The sequence below is a fragment of the Synchytrium microbalum genome, assembly GCF_006535985.1.
Source record: "Synchytrium microbalum strain JEL517 chromosome Unknown SmJEL517_scf0003, whole genome shotgun sequence".
NCBI classification, from domain to species: Eukaryota; Fungi; Chytridiomycota; class Chytridiomycetes; order Synchytriales; family Synchytriaceae; genus Synchytrium; species Synchytrium microbalum.
The window spans coordinates 1,097,634-1,115,796 of NW_022158352.1; the positions used below are offsets into that span (position 1 = coordinate 1,097,634).

Sequence of the window (18,163 nt, forward strand, 5' to 3'; positions counted from 1 at the left end):
ATCCTTTAACAATTTTCACTTGATTTAGGTCTTGGCAGACACACATACCGGCATCCTAAAAGCGCTGGTAGACGCTACCTCCCTGACAGCATACCGCACAGCAGGAGGATCAGCACTCGCATCCCAAATCTACTCCAACCCAAACTCGAAGTCCTTAATCGTATACGGATCTGGAGCACAAGCTAAATCCCATATCATCCTCATCTTACACGTACGGCCTAGCATCGACCGCATCACAATCACATCTCGGAATCGGGGTGCTGCACAGGCACTAGCTTACGAGTTACATGGATTGTTTCCGAGTAAACGCTTTAGTGTTGTGACGTGGAAGTCTGATGATGGTGTGCAGGCCACGCAGGACGCAGATATTATCGTAACGACTACGCCAAGCACGAATGCGTTCGTAACATGTGTGCCGAAACGAGGTGCCATGATTTGCTGTATTGGGTCTTATACGCATGATATGATTGAGGTTTCTCATGAGGTAATGTTGTGTGTTGGGGCTCCGGTGCTTTGATCGTGAAATGCCAAAAGCAGAACTCATACTCTCATTGGATACCACAGGTCGTGGATAAGTGCACGACGATAGTCGTTGACGATCTAGAGGCTTCAAAGGCAGAAGCTGGTGAACTCTTTCAGGTGTTCAAACGAAACCGACCAGTAGTGGAATTGGGACATGTGCTGCTACGACATGAAGGCAAAGTACTGTTTGATGAGGATGGGATTGTGATGTTCAAATCGGTTGGGGTATCTATACAGGTAAAGCTATGGTGTTTCTCATGCCTACTATGATTACACGTTAATGACTTCGATTCTTTTTCGCTGTAGGACATTGCAATAGCTTCATCCATAATCCAAGAAGCAGACCTTCGAAACATTGGAACTTTGATAAGCATGTTGTGAATATATGTGCCGGCAGCTTTATTTGTAGATCAATACGATACTCTTAATAATATTACTCATTGTTTACATTGCGGTACTCCAACATACATCATTTACAGCCCCTCACGGCCGCTTCTTTTTCATCCTTGCACACTCACAAACTCACAGCCTGTGATATCCTTCCAAACAAACTCTCACCGATCAGACCATTCAAGAGCAAATTATCCTTCATACCAAAAACAAGCTCCATTGCCCTAGCACTATAGACTGTAACGAGTATCGTTCTGGACATCTCCCGTACTACTGGTAAGTCAGTGACTGGATATACGAGTCAGACTCTGCATCAGCTTTGGTAGGTGTGGTGGGACAGGTGGTTCGTTGACTACTGCGTCTCCTAGGATGAAACAGTAAAAGAAGACACCTCCAACAATGGAATGGGGATTGATGAGAATATTCGACCATTCTTTTGGCATCCCAATTTATCTTTCAAGGTAGCAATGATTTCGATCCTATAATACAGCGCCCTTTACATATGGTCCATGAAGAGCCAATGTTAAGAAAGGACGTCGGGATATCATCAATGCAAACAATTCATCAGATGTTGGGTGGTGGAGTCGACGTAAATACAGATCCCTACATCCAACAAGGCCGATCATAAGCTTCATCTTCAGATTAGTTGACGATTATGTGATATTTTTTCGTCCCCGACGCACCCGACCCAAATAATCACAAAAGCTCCAACCACATCGGCGAGACCCTGTTCTATGCAGAATTGCCAATTCTGATATCACGTCTAGTCCATTGGTCCAGAGAAACTAGCGTGTCGAACCCAAAAACGACATTATACCCACCTAAAGAACCAAAAAGAGGTATCCTATTACTCAAGAGCTAACATTCGTAGTTGCGGAATACTAACCTGTCTAATCTTAGCATACTCACCCTGCAGAAACACATAAATTGACGGTCCAACAACAACCACAGCACCACAAACCACCTCAGAGAAGCCAGACATCATCACCCACGAGAAGCATCCAGCTAGAGCACCACCAACATATTTCGATCATAGTGCACGATTCAAGTGGAATATGCCAGCTCCAAAATCACCAACAAGAAATGAGCACAGAGAAGTCAATAAATCAGGATTCACGGAACATTATCAAACAAAAAGATCTTCTAGAGTGCACACTGGCTGCTCCAAAAAAGCGAACAGAAACCCATTTGATATACAGTCATATTCCCAAGTACAGTGAGTTCCCAAATAACCGAAACGCGTGCTGCCAATTGACTCCTTATTCTATACTCATAATCTGATGATACTGAGCAACACATGCTGTTTGATGTCGTTCATAGTTACAATGTTGAAAATGCAAGAATACTGGCGATATGTAATCAGCATCCTCCACTTTCAGACAATAGAATCGATGAAAAGCAGGTGAATTCGAGTTTTGCGATACTCTTGAATCTCCTGATGATGGCAAGCTTGATGTTGGATGATCTGAAAATGACGCATCAGCGTTTCTTGCGACGAATTCTGAGGATTCCAGGCAGCATGTCACCATAATAACAGTCTATCAAAGTCACAAAACATACAAGGCGTTAATTGCTAAACTGACCCAAATTGCCTGCCTTCAACTGTTTAACTTTGAACAAAAAACCACGACACAAATTTACCTCAAATGAGAATAAGATGCATCATCAGGCTTTACTCCAATACTACTGAGAAAGGGTTCAAGGGTTAATTTTGCCAGGAGTCAATATGAAACAAAAAATCAACCACCTCTATACTCCATACAATGATATGTGCATCAGCTTTATTTATATAATCATCACAACACCCTTGAATAATACAAACCACTATCCACATCCACTTTTTTTCAAGAGACAAATATTTACACATCCCCTTACAACAGCAACAGACTTTTCTATTTTCAATCATGGCCAGTACTAAAATTATGTCTGGTCATCTCCTCATACGAAATCTCACCAAACAAACCCTTCATGAGCGCTCCAAGTAATTCCATCTCTCGAATAACATCTTCCATAGCAAGAATATAAGAATAATAATACAAGTATGACGAGTCCCCTCGATGTTTGCCCATCTCTCGTACCATGGGTAATTCACGGACTTGAGATACGAGTCGTACTCGAGCTGCATCTGCGTTGGGTAGTTGTGGTGGGAGAGGTGATTTGATGACGAGAGCACCTGCCAGGACGTAAAAGTAGAGGAGGACAGCCCCGACCATCTAAAATATTGGTGATACAACGTCAGAGACATTGTGCTTGCTTTAGGTTCCGTGAGAGTTCAAAACGGTTGCAAGGAAAGAATTGCCTTTCATCACGTCCCACCGAAACTTACCTCACGTCTCACATCCTCAATGGCCCCAACAAAATCATGTCGCACATGCCGATGAGCATCACGACCTCTCCAAGCAGCAACTCTCATAGACACAAATCGGTCCAATATATCATTTAGAGCCGTGATGATTCGATCATACGATACAGTGGGAAAACGTCCTTTTATACGTGGTTCATGACGAGTCAATGTCAACAAAGCACGAGATTCAGTCAATGAATTACGTAGCGATATCTCCAGAGCAAAGAATTCATCGGATGTTGGTGGCAGAGTTGATGTGAATAGAGATACGAGTTTCGAATACAAGACGCCCATATCAAATAAGGTTGATGATAAGATTTTGCGTAATTCATCACGAGCCTAAAAGGTTACATGGCAGCAGAAGAGGTCAAGATCTCTGACATGGCTCGTCCATATTGAATAGTTTTACCTTGTACGGCCAAACATACCAAGACACGAACAATCCAACAACTACTCCAACCACAACCGCGATACCTCTCTTATACGCAAACTCTTCAATTCCTATATCACGTCCAGTCCATTGATCCAGAGGATTGGCGTAACGATTCAATAAAACAATCGTATAGGTCATCAAAAAGACCTATTACCCAAAAAAAGTTGAGTAAACTGAACAAATCTGTACGTTGACATAACAACCAACCTGTCCAATCTTGGCATATTTAGTATGTAGAAACACATAAAAGGCCGGCACAGCGACGATACCACAAACCAACCAGAGAAGCAGAGGATTGTTGGGAAACATGACCCATGAAAGACAACCAGCGAGAGCACCACCAATAGTACCAACTATTCGCCACATGCCAGCAGCGTTCGTTCCACCAACACTTGGAGTCAAAACGACTACTACTGATGTCAGTGCCCACCACCTAATCTTGACAAGAATATTATTAAATTTCAGGTACCAAAAAACCGCGATTGCAACACAACGTACATCCTGTACTCATAATACCAATCTTGAGTACTATTTATAAATCCAGGAAGACTCAATAAAGCAATGGTGGCAGCAGTTTTGATGGCAAATCGAATCTCAAATGCTCGAAATCCTGTTGCCCAAATCCATACAAGGGCCATGAGTCTTCGAAAGACTGTGGATCGAGATGCATCTTGTAACCCAGGTGTGTGTGGTAAACTAGGTGCTGTTGTATTTACTGGCGATGCGGTTCTAAGAAATATGATTGACGGTTGGTTGGAAGCGAAAAAGAGTGATGCCACCTGTCATTACTCACGACTCGGTACTCATAGTCGACAATGGTCGACTAGCCAACCAAAATTGAACCTTGCCGGCTTCACGAACACGAGCTTCGGCACGTCTCAAGTCAGCAATGTTTTCCACCAAGTGCTGCAATTCAGATCCCACTTCCATCAATGCAAATACGAAAAAGTAGACAAGAAAGACATCTTCATTGACCTAAGATTGTGGTCCATTGTGAGAGATGATCAAGATACCCCTAAACAAACCAGAAAATAATACGAAATACCTTTTCATATAGATCTACCAACACACGCTTTTGCTGTACATCAAACTCTCTCACAGCTTCACCAAGTTTCCGTTCTAGAGTAATCAACGCCGGCAATATAACACCACGTTCCACAGCCCCATTATCTCCACCCTTCTTCTCTTCTTCAGCAAGAGCAGCAGCTACCAGAGCAATAGCTTGTCGAGCTGTTGATATGAGACGACGAAGATATGGACCCATTTGTTCTAGGAATTGAGTGAGAGCTGGTGTTGGATGACCACCTGCTATTCTCCGATCAATGTCCATGACGGATGATTTCAGACCTGACAGGTGTTGAGTCAAGCGTGAAATCGAGTCAAATATGTGGATATAGTTTGGATAGTGAAGTCGTATTGCGGAGAGTGTTTCGAATTTGGTTTCGATTCGTAAGGAGTCTAGAGCGAGAAGTAACTAGAACCAAAAGAAAACTCAGATTGAAACGATATCGCTGCATGCTCGGACAAGACTCAACTGTCTGATGCTCCTTGATAAGCGACGACAACTGATCATGATGAGAAGCAATAGACTCGACATCGACACCAGTATCAAGCGAGTGTCGTGGTTCTTGCTCATCAGAAGGAGACAAAGATTCCAATGGAGATGGAGAAGCAGGCGCAGCTGCTCCTTGATGATTCGGTATTGGGATATTGAACACTATTGAATTTCCTTGAGAGTCTGTGTTCAACGATACTGAAGAAGCCAGAGTATCAAAGAATTTCCTCAAGTTGGCTAATGCTTTGGCTATACTCTTTCTGTATGAAAAAGCACAATCAGTAAATATTTATTCCGTATAGAACGCCCAGCATTGAACACTAACTTGAGTTCTGATGAAGCTGTGTAAGGAGAAATCAAACAGCAGCACGAGAAACTAATCACGGTACCAACCACCAAAGCCATAGACACTCTTAATATCTTGTCTGGTTGAAACTCCAACAAGTCCGGATTTGGCATTTGAGTTATCGTGACAAATGTAATCAGATGTGCCAAAGTGGTTCCTTTATTTGAAAGATTTCCAGATCAGCGATGAGTTTTTTTTTGCGGTGACGTGTCAAGGCGAAACCGAACTGACCTGTAGATATCGATGGTCTCTTTTGACCATAAACAGCACGTACATAAGCCAACACGAAGGTGGCCATTGCCAATACACCCAATATCAAGAGATGAGCGGTTGTACGTTCCTTTTCCTCGTTCTCGTAATAGTATACGATGTGTAGTGCCCCAACCGATACCAGAGAACCAAATGTGACCCCAGCAAGGCAGTAGAGTAATGCCTGGCGAACATAGAGAAAATTCAACGTCAGAAGATCCATACTTTCGTAGTTATATTTTTGCCCTTACCTCGACCATAGCACCAACAGATCTTGCGGGATGAAAGTAGCATATTGCCATAGCCGTCTATAACGATCACATGCAAAGAAATCAGCAAAAGTACGCAAACAAATTGCAGAATTCAGTACGAGATTACCAAATATGAGTATCTCCCAAAGTGCACACTGACAGGCTCCACAAACGTAAACATGGTTGCAACAAGATATGCAACAGTAGCTTTCAACACAGTGACTCTCCATATATCCGAGACAAGTGCTCTCAACTGACCACGTATACTATTCCTACTCTGTATCCCATAATAGTAATCTGTCGATGACACAGACCAATAGTTGTTGTGATTTGATGTTGTCCATTGCTGCAATGTCTGAAATCCAGGAATGCGAGAGAATATACCAGATCGAGATGACGCGAATCCGTTACGCTCCGACGCTAGGAAACGATCAAGGGCAGATGAATCTGAGTCCTGTGATACTCGGCCAGTGTTGTTTCCTGCTTCTGACAGGTTTGATGTTGTCAGTTTCTGTAGGCGAGGAAAGGCGGAATATGCGGTTGAGGCAGATGAGGATGCTGATAACGATAGTAAAGGCTCGTCTTCCGGATCTCGTCCTGGTCGCATAATACCGATGTTTTTGGTGTTTGGTGTTTTGAAGGTTTGAAAGAGATGTGAGCGTTTGTCGGTTTTGACTGTTCGTGACAAGAATAGAACAAAATTCCCGCGCCTATATCCATTGAAACTATGAGATCTACTCTCAAAACACGTATTGCCTGTGCTCAATGTTGCGATTTGAGTGTATATTAGAAAGGCACGCATTACAGCGCGACATCTGCCAATATCAACCCATTCAATGCGAAACAAAACTCCTTAAACGTCAAATATCTGTACAATAATATCGCATCTAATGTTTTCGACAGCCACCTATAGAAGCACTTGCTATACAACAATTAAACAATATTTTATGACGGCCCAAAGCCCATCTTCACTTTATAAGAGTCCTCTTCTTGTGCTGTCAATTCATCTGCACCCAACCAATTAGCTGATGACGAGCGAGGACGGAATTTAGGTACTTTCTTCACACCTTTGAAAACCTCTACATTGAAAAAAAAAAGTGAGCACGACATTAGATGACCAAGGCCAGTACAAAGCTCATTTTACCTTCGAGAGAAATAGGCTTCACTGAACCAAATATCTGATCTGGATCTCGAGCTTGTTGATCCTTCAACGAGTCCATTAGATTTGGAGTCTCTGCCCAAGTTGGTCTTGCAGGCTTGACCCGTTCATCATCTTCAGAATCATCATCCTCGTCTTCTTCACTAAATGAAAAGGAACGGAGGGTCAAAAAAAGTAATACAAAGCCCAGTGACTCCAGTACTCACTCGCTGGGAATTTCTGGCAAATCACCCTGTTCATCAACTATAGTAGTTGGTCCAGACCTTTTCTTGGATTTGTCACTGTCGGGTCTCTTGACACTCTCTGCCTTTATATTAGCACCTGCTGCTTTCATGGCTGCATTCATGGCTGTGTTCACAGATGTCATACCATCCAAATCTAAAATAGGGTTGAGAATCGGCGGGTTCAGTGCCGCAGGAACAACGCTCTTGTTGCCCTTGTTGAGTGTACCCAAACTTGGTGCCGGTGATTTGAGGATTGAGGGTTTTGGTGGAACAAGACCCATTAATGGCGTCTTCATGACAAGTGGATCTATTATAGGTTCTGGTACTGGCACCTTCGTGCGTGGCTGCGAAGAATCGGTTGATCCTACCGAGTCCGTCTAGAAACAGGAATGACATGGTCAAATATGGACACGCCGGCAATAATTTTCTTCTCGTTGGTACCTTGACTCGGTCAGCCTTAACAGAAGAAACTACACCATGCTCTACTGTTCGCATTGGCAATCCAGATGGTTTGTCGTCACGAGCCCTGGGTGCAGGGACCTCCGTAAAATCTGCAACCAGCGTTGGCTGTTCAATTGGCTTTGCAGGTTCTGAAGCCTTGATTGATTCGCCAGCATGAGCCTTGGCAGGATTATGTTTCTAAAAGGATGGAGTCAGTCCCAAAGCGAAAATAGAGGGGGCCGATTGCTGATTGCTGCCTTTGCAAAATACCTTAGGCTTCTCTACTGTATTAGTCTTATGAGTCTGCTTCTCTGCTACTCGTTGCTTCTTTTTGACAGGTTCTTCTTCCTAAACACGAACTTGTAAGATGCCGAAAAACGGGCACTGCGTGAAAATTGGCATACCTTCTTGGCACTCATTTCAGTACGACGAGCCTTTTCTTCTTCACGTCGTTTAGCCTCTTCTGCTCGTTTGGCCTCATCTTCGATTCGACGTTGTTGAGCTCGTTCGATTCTTTGGTCAGTAGTGACATTCTTCTTTGAAGTGGCAGCTTCCTTTTTGTAGGTGGAGGGACCACCGTATGTCGCCTTTGACTGAGAGCCAGCAGGTTCTTTGATTTTACTGGCATCTTTTCCTTCGTGAGCAGCCTTAAGAATGTAGATGTTTGAGATAAAATAGCAAAAAAATACATCACCCCAGAAGCAATATACCTTGCTATGTGTTTCATGCGAGGGTACCTCCACTGTCTTGCCTTTTTTATTCGTAGACTTAGGTAATGGTAGTTGCTTTGGCTTTGGTATATCAACGATGATAACGTCGGCATCGTCATCGTCTTCAACTGGCTCCTCTTCCACCGGCTCCTGCTCAGCAATGTCTGGACGATCTTCGGAGGTGACTTCGTCCCATTCTATTACGACTACTTGATTTGATTCCCGTTTAACTGGTTTAGATTCAACCACGATATTGGCCTCCTTTGACGGTAGTATAACGGGCTCTTCGTCTAGTTCATCTTCTTCTGGCGCGGGCTGCTGTTCTACACGGGCAGGTTCTTGTATTACCAACAATTCTTCAACTTCCACCATTGGAGCATCATCCTGTTTTTCTACGTCTATACGAGCGTTCTTCTCTTCAATAAGAGGTTTCTCATGCATAGCAAAATCAACCGAATCAACATCCATGTCCGATGTCTCGTCGACATCCATCGTCGTTGTTTGTGATGCTGCAATATCACCAACATTTTCATAGCTATTACTACTACTAGCAGCAGCATTGGTAGTAACATGAGTGAATCTAGAGGGCTTGGCAGGAGTTTTAGCTAGTTGGCCTGCAGCCGTCGTCAATGCAGTCTTTCTTTTTTCGTTTAGTGAAGTGAGACCTTTACGTAGATTTTCAATTGACGACGACACTATTGATTTTAGCCGTGGGTCATCGATTGGTTGACGGGGAGATGGCATTGTTGTTGTCGTCGTTGCGACTTCTGCAATACGGACTCGAGATGCAAGTGGCGTTGATGGTTCAGCAAATATCTCATCATCATTATTGCTACTAGTATCATCATTACTAAAACCGCAGGGGTTTGTATCATTGGTTGTATCGGTAACTGGAAGTTTGAGTTTTGGTGTATGTTGTTCGATAGTCGTTGGTGCCACAGACGATGCAGGTGGCGAGGATGGTGCAGACTTATTCTGCTGACTTATTTTACGTTTCTTGTTTGGCAAATCAATGGACGCTGTTTCGTCACCTTGTTCTACTTTATCAATATCAAGCGAATCGTCCACTTTGGGTGCGTCATTTGTATCAGGACTCGGAGCCCGTTTCCGTTTTGCATGGTCTGCATTCGTAGATCTAGTTGATAAGGAACAAGATCCAGTTAAATTCAATGATTCCAAATTTATGACTTTGATGTTGACGATAAGCCAAACGTAGAAGAGCGAAAGCGGCAAGTAAAAGCACAATATCATACCTGTTTGCGAGTAAATTCCTTGCGAATGATTGCAGCCATGTAGTATGAGCTTCGCACTCTGCTTCGAGAGTTGATAGGTATACAGCAGCAGTGACAAATCTGGTTGGAAACATTGCAACTGATTGACAGGATGTCTTTATATCATTGCACTGCTCGAATATAATTGAATAGAAGCCGAATGTGTGTAGTACGTCCTACTTGAATATAACTTGGTCCCTATCCAAAGTGTTTTTGTGGTCGTCGGTTCGAGGCGCATGAGAGACCCAGAGATCGACGTATTTTGCATTTTGCAAGTAAAATTATCGGACTTGTTCGGAATATACACGTGCGACTGGTGCTAATCGTATGTTTATATTGAAAAAGGACGAGCAGTTTCTTGCAAACAAATACAGCAACGGCTACAAAAACTGTTCAATATTGACTTTTCTATACCTAACCTTCAACTTCGCAAGCCTCGTACCGATCCCGTCACTGATCCCATGCCAAGCGTTGTTTTCAACAACATTGACAAACGATTAAGCAACAACTCGAACTCTGAAACACGGGAAACCCACCCTGAAACGCGAAACGCGTCTTAAATATATGATTCTATCCAAAATAAATGGCTATAGTCGGTATATACACTCCACACAATCACGCTCAATCTCCACACACTAGCTTCAGCTCTGCATCACACTCTAGCCAACTGTTCCTGATTTTTGAATTTGGTCTTGAGGTTGTCAACCTCTCGCAACAATACACGTCGTTGAGTGTTTGCTCTTTCCGTCAGCTCATCAGCCATTTCCCGGCCTTCTGGACTCAGGGCAGCCATGTTGATCTTTCGTCCAGATGATACCATAACATCCAAGACAACAGCCAGTTGATTCGGTAACCAGGTTGCTATCGGAGAACCACCTATGTGACGAACCTGGTGTAAGCAAAATCGAAATACAGATGTACTCATGCTTGCTTTACCAGTGGCAACAGGATGAGCAGAGTATTTGATAATGTACTCTTTGGTAAAGTTCCAGTGTCTAGCCCTGAATTCTCGAACTTGATCAACCATAGCCAAGTACAGAACTAGAAAAAGGGAAGCTCGTTAAGATGACGTTTTCACGACGCAATCAGATCATTCTTACAACGTACCATTCGAACTAGCATCCTTCTCAGCATATGCACGGACTCCAAGCTGAGATGATTTGCCTTCAACCCATGACACCCATTCATTATGTCCAGATGGTCGGTAAGATCTGAAATCCCTCAAAATTTGAGTTAAGGGATTCGATGGGAGGTGTTGAGTGATTTCCAAAAAGTTGTCTGCTGTGGGTATAATAGAGTCGTTGGCACCAGATTCTCCACGATAGAACGTAGCTTGATCTGATACACCTTCGTATATGACACCATTTGGGAACATTGGCTTGAAACATGTGGCGAAACAAGTGAGAATGCCGATCTTCGCGTGAATGTTCTTCACCAGAAGCACTTTACCTGATTCTTGGTACCCATAATGAATGTCCTGAACTTGACGTAATCAGCGGGTGCAGAGTGACGCCACATGGTATCCATAACACCTACAAAAAAGCGAAATCAATCACTTGAACATGCATCACCTCTGTTCTACAAGTTTTCTCACCATTGATTTTCTGGAAGGCCTTCAACATATCAGACAAGGCCGCATTGAATTTCGTTCGAGAATCATTCTCGACTGCTTCTAAAGCAGCCAAAGTAGTCCTGACTTGTTCTCCGGAATGCGCAACCATAGCGACATGCACGAGAATGAAACCATGTTCAGAGTCTGCTCCAGCAAATCCACGAATCAAGTCCAGATTCTCATACGATAGGTCTCCATGTCGATCTTTTCGTTGCCAGTTGAAGAGACTGTATGATTGTGCATACTATATATGTTTTGAGATTGGTTAGCAATCTGTCGTTGTTATCACCCTCCTGCATGTCGATTTTTTTTACCTCCATGAAAGGCTTTGCACCAATCTTTTGCGCAACGACTGATAACGGAACAGCGAGGTTACGTGGTAGTTTATCACGCCCAAGACCATAATCGCCCTTCTTTCGATTCATAATATCACATGGCTCAAGTAAATAGGCACTTGAAGCGAACGTATAGTCCCGAAAGAGTGCTGTAACGAAATATGAATAAGTCAAGAATGGCATAAAGCGATAAATGATCAAATGATAGCTATATTTCACATACCTGTCAAAAGATGCGAATCATGAACATTCGAAAAGTCATATTCAGGCAGTTCCTTATGTACAGCATCTCCAAACCCACCAGTAGCAAGTAAACCAGGTTTGCCATCCTTCTTGAGTTTCAGAGGCATCCGTTGGAGCAAGTCTTCCAATATCTCATAAGAGGGAGGTAATTTCACCAAGGGATCCTATTGCAAACACAATGATAGTGAGCAAAATCGATCAGCCCAGAGTTTCAGTTAAGATGTTTTGCAGCGAATGACATGCTTCTTATGAGCAAATGTTGTCTACCTGTCTTGGTAGGAACCCATTCTTTGTTCCCACGACGAATTGTGGTGTATTTGACGACAAGGATGATGTATCATGAAGCAATGATGCAAATCCTCTTGATTTGGACGTCAAGCATGATGTGCCATGGAGCAAGGACGCGAATCCTCTTGGTTTCAGTACTGATCGAATTCTCGTGGCTGGAGCAGATATCATTGATAAAAAATTGGTTGGAAAAATTGATCTGACGAAGGGAGGCAAGGTTAGATCGTCAGATTGAAAGAATCGTAGTATATTTCACCTACTGGCACACTCGTTTTGGTTGATTCGATCTGATCTGTATGAAAAGAGCAGTCAGGCGGTGCAGCACAATCATGAGCACGAGGTTTCTGTCAACAACAAACAAATGAACGGGTAATGGTTTTTCGTTCCAGTTAGCCGTTGAGGATAAAACCGAAAGGCGCACAACGAGCGTTCAGTTATGTGATTATATTGATCTACGTTATTGCAAGAAAAATAATCATTTACATTCTTTCGATCGTGATAGAGCCGTTAATGCTGTCATCCATGAGCTGATGATGAGGGGTTTTATTCCTGGAAGGCTGGCCACGTTTCATTGTCGTTTATTGACATCCAATATGGTCTCACCCAATATTCGTTTTCGTCAATAACGCCCTCAATCAACTCGAGGAATCGTTCCACCAATATCTTTTGATATCCTCTCGTATGTGAGAGATTAGCTGTCAACTTTCCACGTGGTTTGAAGTCGAATGTAAGCCTGGTCTTGCTGTCGACTTCTACACGTGTCCAAATCCTTTTTGTTTCCTGAGTTTTGCAGCTTGGGCTGTACAGTCACCAGAAATGCCTTGATGCGGCCAAACGACTCGTTGTAAACTCTCCATCATTGTTGTGATCACAGAGTAGACGCATCGATAATGGACGGGTATGGAATTTACAGATGGTAATTCCAATACGTCAGTCATTCTCAATTCGGGCATAGTATCAAATATGAAGTCAGCATCATTTACAGACAGAGACTCGGTCGATGACTGATTATTGACTACGATGTGATGTATATGTGATTGAGTTTGAAAGCCAGAGTGTACTATGAGCTCCTTCAGTCCAATAGCAAGCATACTACGAGCTCCTTCAGTCCAATATCAAGCACGAGTGGTTCCCCCAACGCCGAATCACACTCGACATGAGAAACCTTCAAGCATTTGAGGTTTACCATTATCTGCAACCACGTTGGTTCAACAAGGTCGACTTTGGATAGTTCCAAGTGACACAAGTGCTTCGATATGCTATCTACAAGTGCTTCTACAGTGTTGCGATTCAAGCTGAATAAATAGTCAAGATAGTCAATATGGTCATGATGGGGATTATGACTATAGTGGAGACGTTGGAGTGTTGTATGTTTGATGCTATTGATAGCCAGCATCAAGTCGACGTTCGTCAATTTCATGGTAACACCGAGATCGTTCAATTTATTATGGTTGATCGTCCACTCCTGCCACTCTGTGTCAGTAAAATCGGGCAAAGAGAGAGAGACAGCTCGGTAACCTCTCGTCCAACAGATAGCAAGACATCTCTAGTGCCAAAATCGCTCGATAGTTCATTAGCATTTATGCATCCACGTACGAGCCACAACTCGATTCTGTAAAGAAAGTAGTTTGGTTAGAGTATTAGGTAGACAGCTCGACTGTCCTTGTAACTCACTGTTCGATCTCGTCTGCAGTCAATGGATCCACTTTTTCCAGTAGTAAGACTTTGGAGATCCGTTCTGCATCCAAGCATTTGACATGAGCCAGAGTCTTGTCGACTGTTGATTTGTTTGGTGTTGACATGATAGCTTTGATTCAGCTCGGAGTACAAGAAGTGGAATTCCTATAGGCATAGGTGCAGGCGAGAGTATTCAAGTGCTTTGACGTGCTGGCTACTCGAGATATGGCAGTAATCGTCATCAAATCAAGAATGGACAAGTATTTCATTAGGAAGATTAGTCAAGCAGGAAGTTAAGGTGTGGCCCTCCTCGCGTTGTTATTCGGTGTCGGCCATAATAGGGAGCTTCTTCCTCTAGCCCAATGACATTACATTTATAGCTGAAGGTTCGTGGAGGTATTTTGTTGAGTTTGGGAACAATGCTGACGAGAGAGACGCTTCATCTCTTCGCGTTTGGAACCTCAAAATGGAATCCAAATACGTAAATACACGTCATCGCTCCATTTAATTGTTCAAGACAACCCGCTGCTTCTGTTTAAGGCTCTGTACGAAATTCTCAAAACTTTGACCGTTTGATGTCGCTCTGGAGCAAGATCAAGCACTCGTGTCTACACTGGTTCAAGCCAAATACTTTCAAAATGGGCATATCCTGGTATCTTCTCGCTCCGATTTACGTAGTCTTCCTATGGGCTGTAAGTTATTTTGCCAACCCAACATGGAATATGTTGCAGATCAAACTAACAACCACTTGATCATAGACATTGGTCGGTCTTTTACTACTCTTTCCAGAGAGATTGCAGCCTTTATTCATCTATTTGCACGTACGCGTTCTTTCATTATGGTAGTGCCGGTGTCAACATCTGAAGCCTCAAACGTTCGTCTCAAAACAGTGGGCGAGGTTTCCATGGGGAAAGCTAACTAACGGAGAACGTTTTGGCTTCAGAGGTACTACGCATTCCAACTTCTGATCCCGCACTTCCCATGCTCATGGTGTTTCTCAAACCATCTAGCCCGAACACTTCGAAACGTAATCATTACGACTCAGGACAATGTCTTCTTGTGTATGTTGGAAATCAGATTCTTGTCGACGGCGGTTTCCAATTGAGAAGATCCTCCCACTTTTGTTGGGCTCCAACTTCTGTTGGAATTGGTTTATTCGACAACGGGTATCTACGAGTAAATCCTTCAGCTTACAATGCCCCTTTTTAGCGGCGTGGCATATACTTCCAAGACACTTGGCTGCAAAAATCACTGCACATGAAATGGAGGAGATGACCAAGATCTCGAATGACTCTGATGACAATCTAGACGAACCCATATCCAAATGCAAGACATGCTTCATTTACTTTCATGGGAATGCTGCTAGTCGTGCTGCTCCTAATCGTATTAGCTTCTACAAGGTTTGTTACATGCCATGCAATTCTTTCGTTCACGGCTTTTTGCGTTTAACAAAATCTCGTTTGCAATCACAATGTAGGAAGTATTACAGAAAGCAGATCCAGAAGCACACATCGTTACAGCAGATTATCGCGGGTTTGCTGATTCTGGAGGTGGAGTTCCTACAGAACGTGGATTGCAGCTAGATGCTCAGGCTGTTTGGGAATGGGTTGCTCGGCGAGTTTCGCCTAGTACAAAGATATTTCTAGTTGGCCATTCTTTAGGGTAAAGATTTGTTCTTGTTATTGAACTTGTGTGTTTGTTTGCAGGTAAACGTGAGATAGTTGGGATACTAATTTGAATCCTTACATTTTAGATCGGGAGTAGCAACATATCTTTCTGCACATTTAATGCAAGAAGCTCAAGCTAATGGATCTCGATATGCTGATGGGGTGATTCTTGTTGCTCCATGTAAGTACAGACTATGTTTGGGTTGCCTATTATCTGGACTTGCCGAGTTGACATTTTACTTTCCAACCTAGACAAGTCAATTCCTGATGCTGCATTGACCTATCCGCTGGTATGATCTCCCTCAAATGAATGGTCTCCTCTGGTCGCGGGGTTTGAATTCTCATTTTTGCTACATTAGATTCCTATTCTCATGCCCTTCCGAACTTGGCCTACTGTTTCATCATTGGCACAGCGATACGTCTCGGAAAAGTGGAATTCAATGGACAATATCAAGGTAACGAGCTCAAACGACTCTGCGGTCAAAGACCATGTCGATAGTGACGCTTCATTCTTTTGTCTGTGTAGGCACTAAGTCCAATGCCAGTCCTAATACTTCACGGTTCAGAAGATTGGGAAATACCATCCTACCACGCATCATCACTGTTCGAAGCTGCATGTATAGGACGAGGCCCCTCATCGATACCCTTCGACTCTACACCTGAACCTATACGATCAGGCTCATCGTCCTCGCCCAAGAAGCGTCGTAGTTCTCGTTCCCATAGTTTTGAAATTGGAACCGAGGGTACTTTGAATGTGTCCAGTGATGAAAAGGTCTGGCTGCTTGAAGTTGCAAAGGCGGGACATAATTCAGTGGGTTATTATGATATAGTGCCAGATGTTATGCATACATGGATGACTAGTTTGTAACATTTATGCCATCTTCCCTGTTATTATGAATACTTGAATGAGTGGTTTGTAACATTTAGAGTGTGTTTTATTTAACTTACAAACATATTTAGTCATTCAGAATGAATCAGGGTTTCAGTTGTAGCAGTACAAGGCACTCAATCTAGATCAATCAAGGCAACGACCAAGCGCTCACATCACCATCCGCTTTCTTCCTTCTCAGCGTATTTATCAAGTCGTCTATATTCACCCATCGTGGCGTGCCATCTTTATACCTCTTGGCCTTCCAGAACCTCTTCCACGGCAACCCAATCAAGTGTAGATGTAAATGCGTCTCTGATATGTACGGTGGGATATGGAAGCCAATCTTGATTCGTGACTGCTTGATCTGTAGAGCATCACCAAGTATTTGCGATCCAATGTCCTTCATGGCGCATATGAGAGGCAAATCCTTGTATGTGAGGTCCATTATAGAAACTAGAGTAAGAAACAAATATTAGATAGGAGCAGTACTGCTAATATGTGTCAGCCACTGTTTTTACGAATGTGGTGTTTCGGAATAAGCAATATGTGAGTGACAGATGCCGGTTTATTGTCATGAAAAGCAACAAAACTGGTATCCTATATTCCAGAATCCAGACTCAAAGTATCAGAAACCCATTCCGAGCTCGAGATCAAGCTAGAACTATCACCAAAACAATTGTAACAATCACAACGTACCTGCCAAATCATTCTAGTTTCAGGTACAGCTCCACGAGAAATCTTGCAAAATAAGCAGTCTTCTAGTGATTTGCCGTGCTGAAATGTTGGACCTAGTTGATGTTGATGTCGTGAAGATAGCGACGAAACATTTTGGAATTCCTTGTCGACTTGGAATTTTGTATAATGATTGCCTAGATTTAAGGAGAGCATTCAGATATCAAGCTACGAACGTTAGAGGGTGAATTCGTGGTGGGTTTCAAACTGTCGGGTCTGCTATTGCAGATTGCGGTCAAAAGCGTTTAAAACTGTGACAAAAGCATCACGCGAGAAAACAAGAGCTTAGCAATGAGTATAACATAACGTAAATTTTCATGAACTATTCAAGTGAATACCGACTACGAGTCTAGCTGTACATAAGAATAGGAGCAAGCAGGGGAAAAAATCATCGACACCCATCAACACACACAACCCAAACATAATTGCTTTCAGGCCCTTAGACAGCTGGAAGAATGAAGCCAGAGAACGTGTACCATTAGCACGTCTCACAGGGGTATCCACAACAACAGGCAACGGCCAACAGATGTCTTCAATTTGCCCAACGCACTGATGCAACAAGCTAGCGTTAACGGTGTGGAAATACTAGATCCAGTGTAATAAATGTGATTTACAGTCTGAAAACGTCAAAAACCAAAAAAAGACTAGGAAACATGGAAAATAACTTCAGTGATTCTAAACCCAGTATCTGCGTACACAAGCGGTGTTGAATTAATTGGTGTATTGGCTGGAAATCTAAAGGCAATCACGAAGGGCGTTGTAGTTAGCGGCAAAAAAAGTGATAAGAAGGATTGAAGTTTACGGCCGTGAATACTGAATTCCCATGTGCAACCACGAGTATCG

At 43.1% G+C, this 18,163-nt stretch overlaps 4 protein-coding genes across 4 annotated transcripts; all 4 read right to left on the reverse strand.

The window, feature by feature from the left end:
• Positions 1-2,810: 2,810 nt before the first annotated feature.
• On the reverse strand, positions 2,811-6,697 carry SmJEL517_g01063 (uncharacterized protein; the record flags this gene model as incomplete). Its single annotated transcript, XM_031166991.1, has 12 exons — positions 2,811-3,125; positions 3,239-3,595; positions 3,666-3,836; positions 3,897-4,122; positions 4,188-4,418; positions 4,483-4,664; positions 4,735-5,163; positions 5,225-5,504; positions 5,570-5,747; positions 5,822-6,023; positions 6,091-6,147; positions 6,218-6,697. 12 exons carry the CDS (start codon positions 6,695-6,697, stop codon positions 2,811-2,813), a joined length of 3,108 nt encoding a protein of 1,035 aa, XP_031027081.1.
• A 338-nt stretch (positions 6,698-7,035) lies between these two features.
• On the reverse strand, positions 7,036-9,990 carry SmJEL517_g01064 (uncharacterized protein; the record flags this gene model as incomplete). Its single annotated transcript, XM_031166992.1, has 8 exons — positions 7,036-7,169; positions 7,235-7,392; positions 7,456-7,850; positions 7,915-8,112; positions 8,185-8,262; positions 8,319-8,561; positions 8,625-9,759; positions 9,878-9,990. The coding sequence occupies 8 exons, from the start codon at positions 9,988-9,990 to the stop codon at positions 7,036-7,038; spliced, it is 2,454 nt and encodes an 817-aa protein (XP_031027086.1).
• Positions 9,991-10,547: 557 nt separating this feature from the next.
• Positions 10,548-12,544, reverse strand: SmJEL517_g01065 (uncharacterized protein; the record flags this gene model as incomplete). The annotated part of the gene is made up of 8 exons (XM_031166993.1): positions 10,548-10,771; positions 10,832-10,936; positions 11,003-11,273; positions 11,345-11,427; positions 11,490-11,751; positions 11,822-11,991; positions 12,066-12,249; positions 12,353-12,544. The coding sequence occupies 8 exons, from the start codon at positions 12,542-12,544 to the stop codon at positions 10,548-10,550; spliced, it is 1,491 nt and encodes a 496-aa protein (XP_031027087.1).
• A 4,192-nt stretch (positions 12,545-16,736) lies between these two features.
• On the reverse strand, positions 16,737-17,476 carry SmJEL517_g01066 (uncharacterized protein; the record flags this gene model as incomplete). The annotated part of the gene is made up of 3 exons (XM_031166994.1): positions 16,737-17,041; positions 17,107-17,185; positions 17,285-17,476. 3 exons carry the CDS (start codon positions 17,474-17,476, stop codon positions 16,737-16,739), a joined length of 576 nt encoding a protein of 191 aa, XP_031027084.1.
• Between the last annotated feature and the right edge of the window lie 687 nt (positions 17,477-18,163).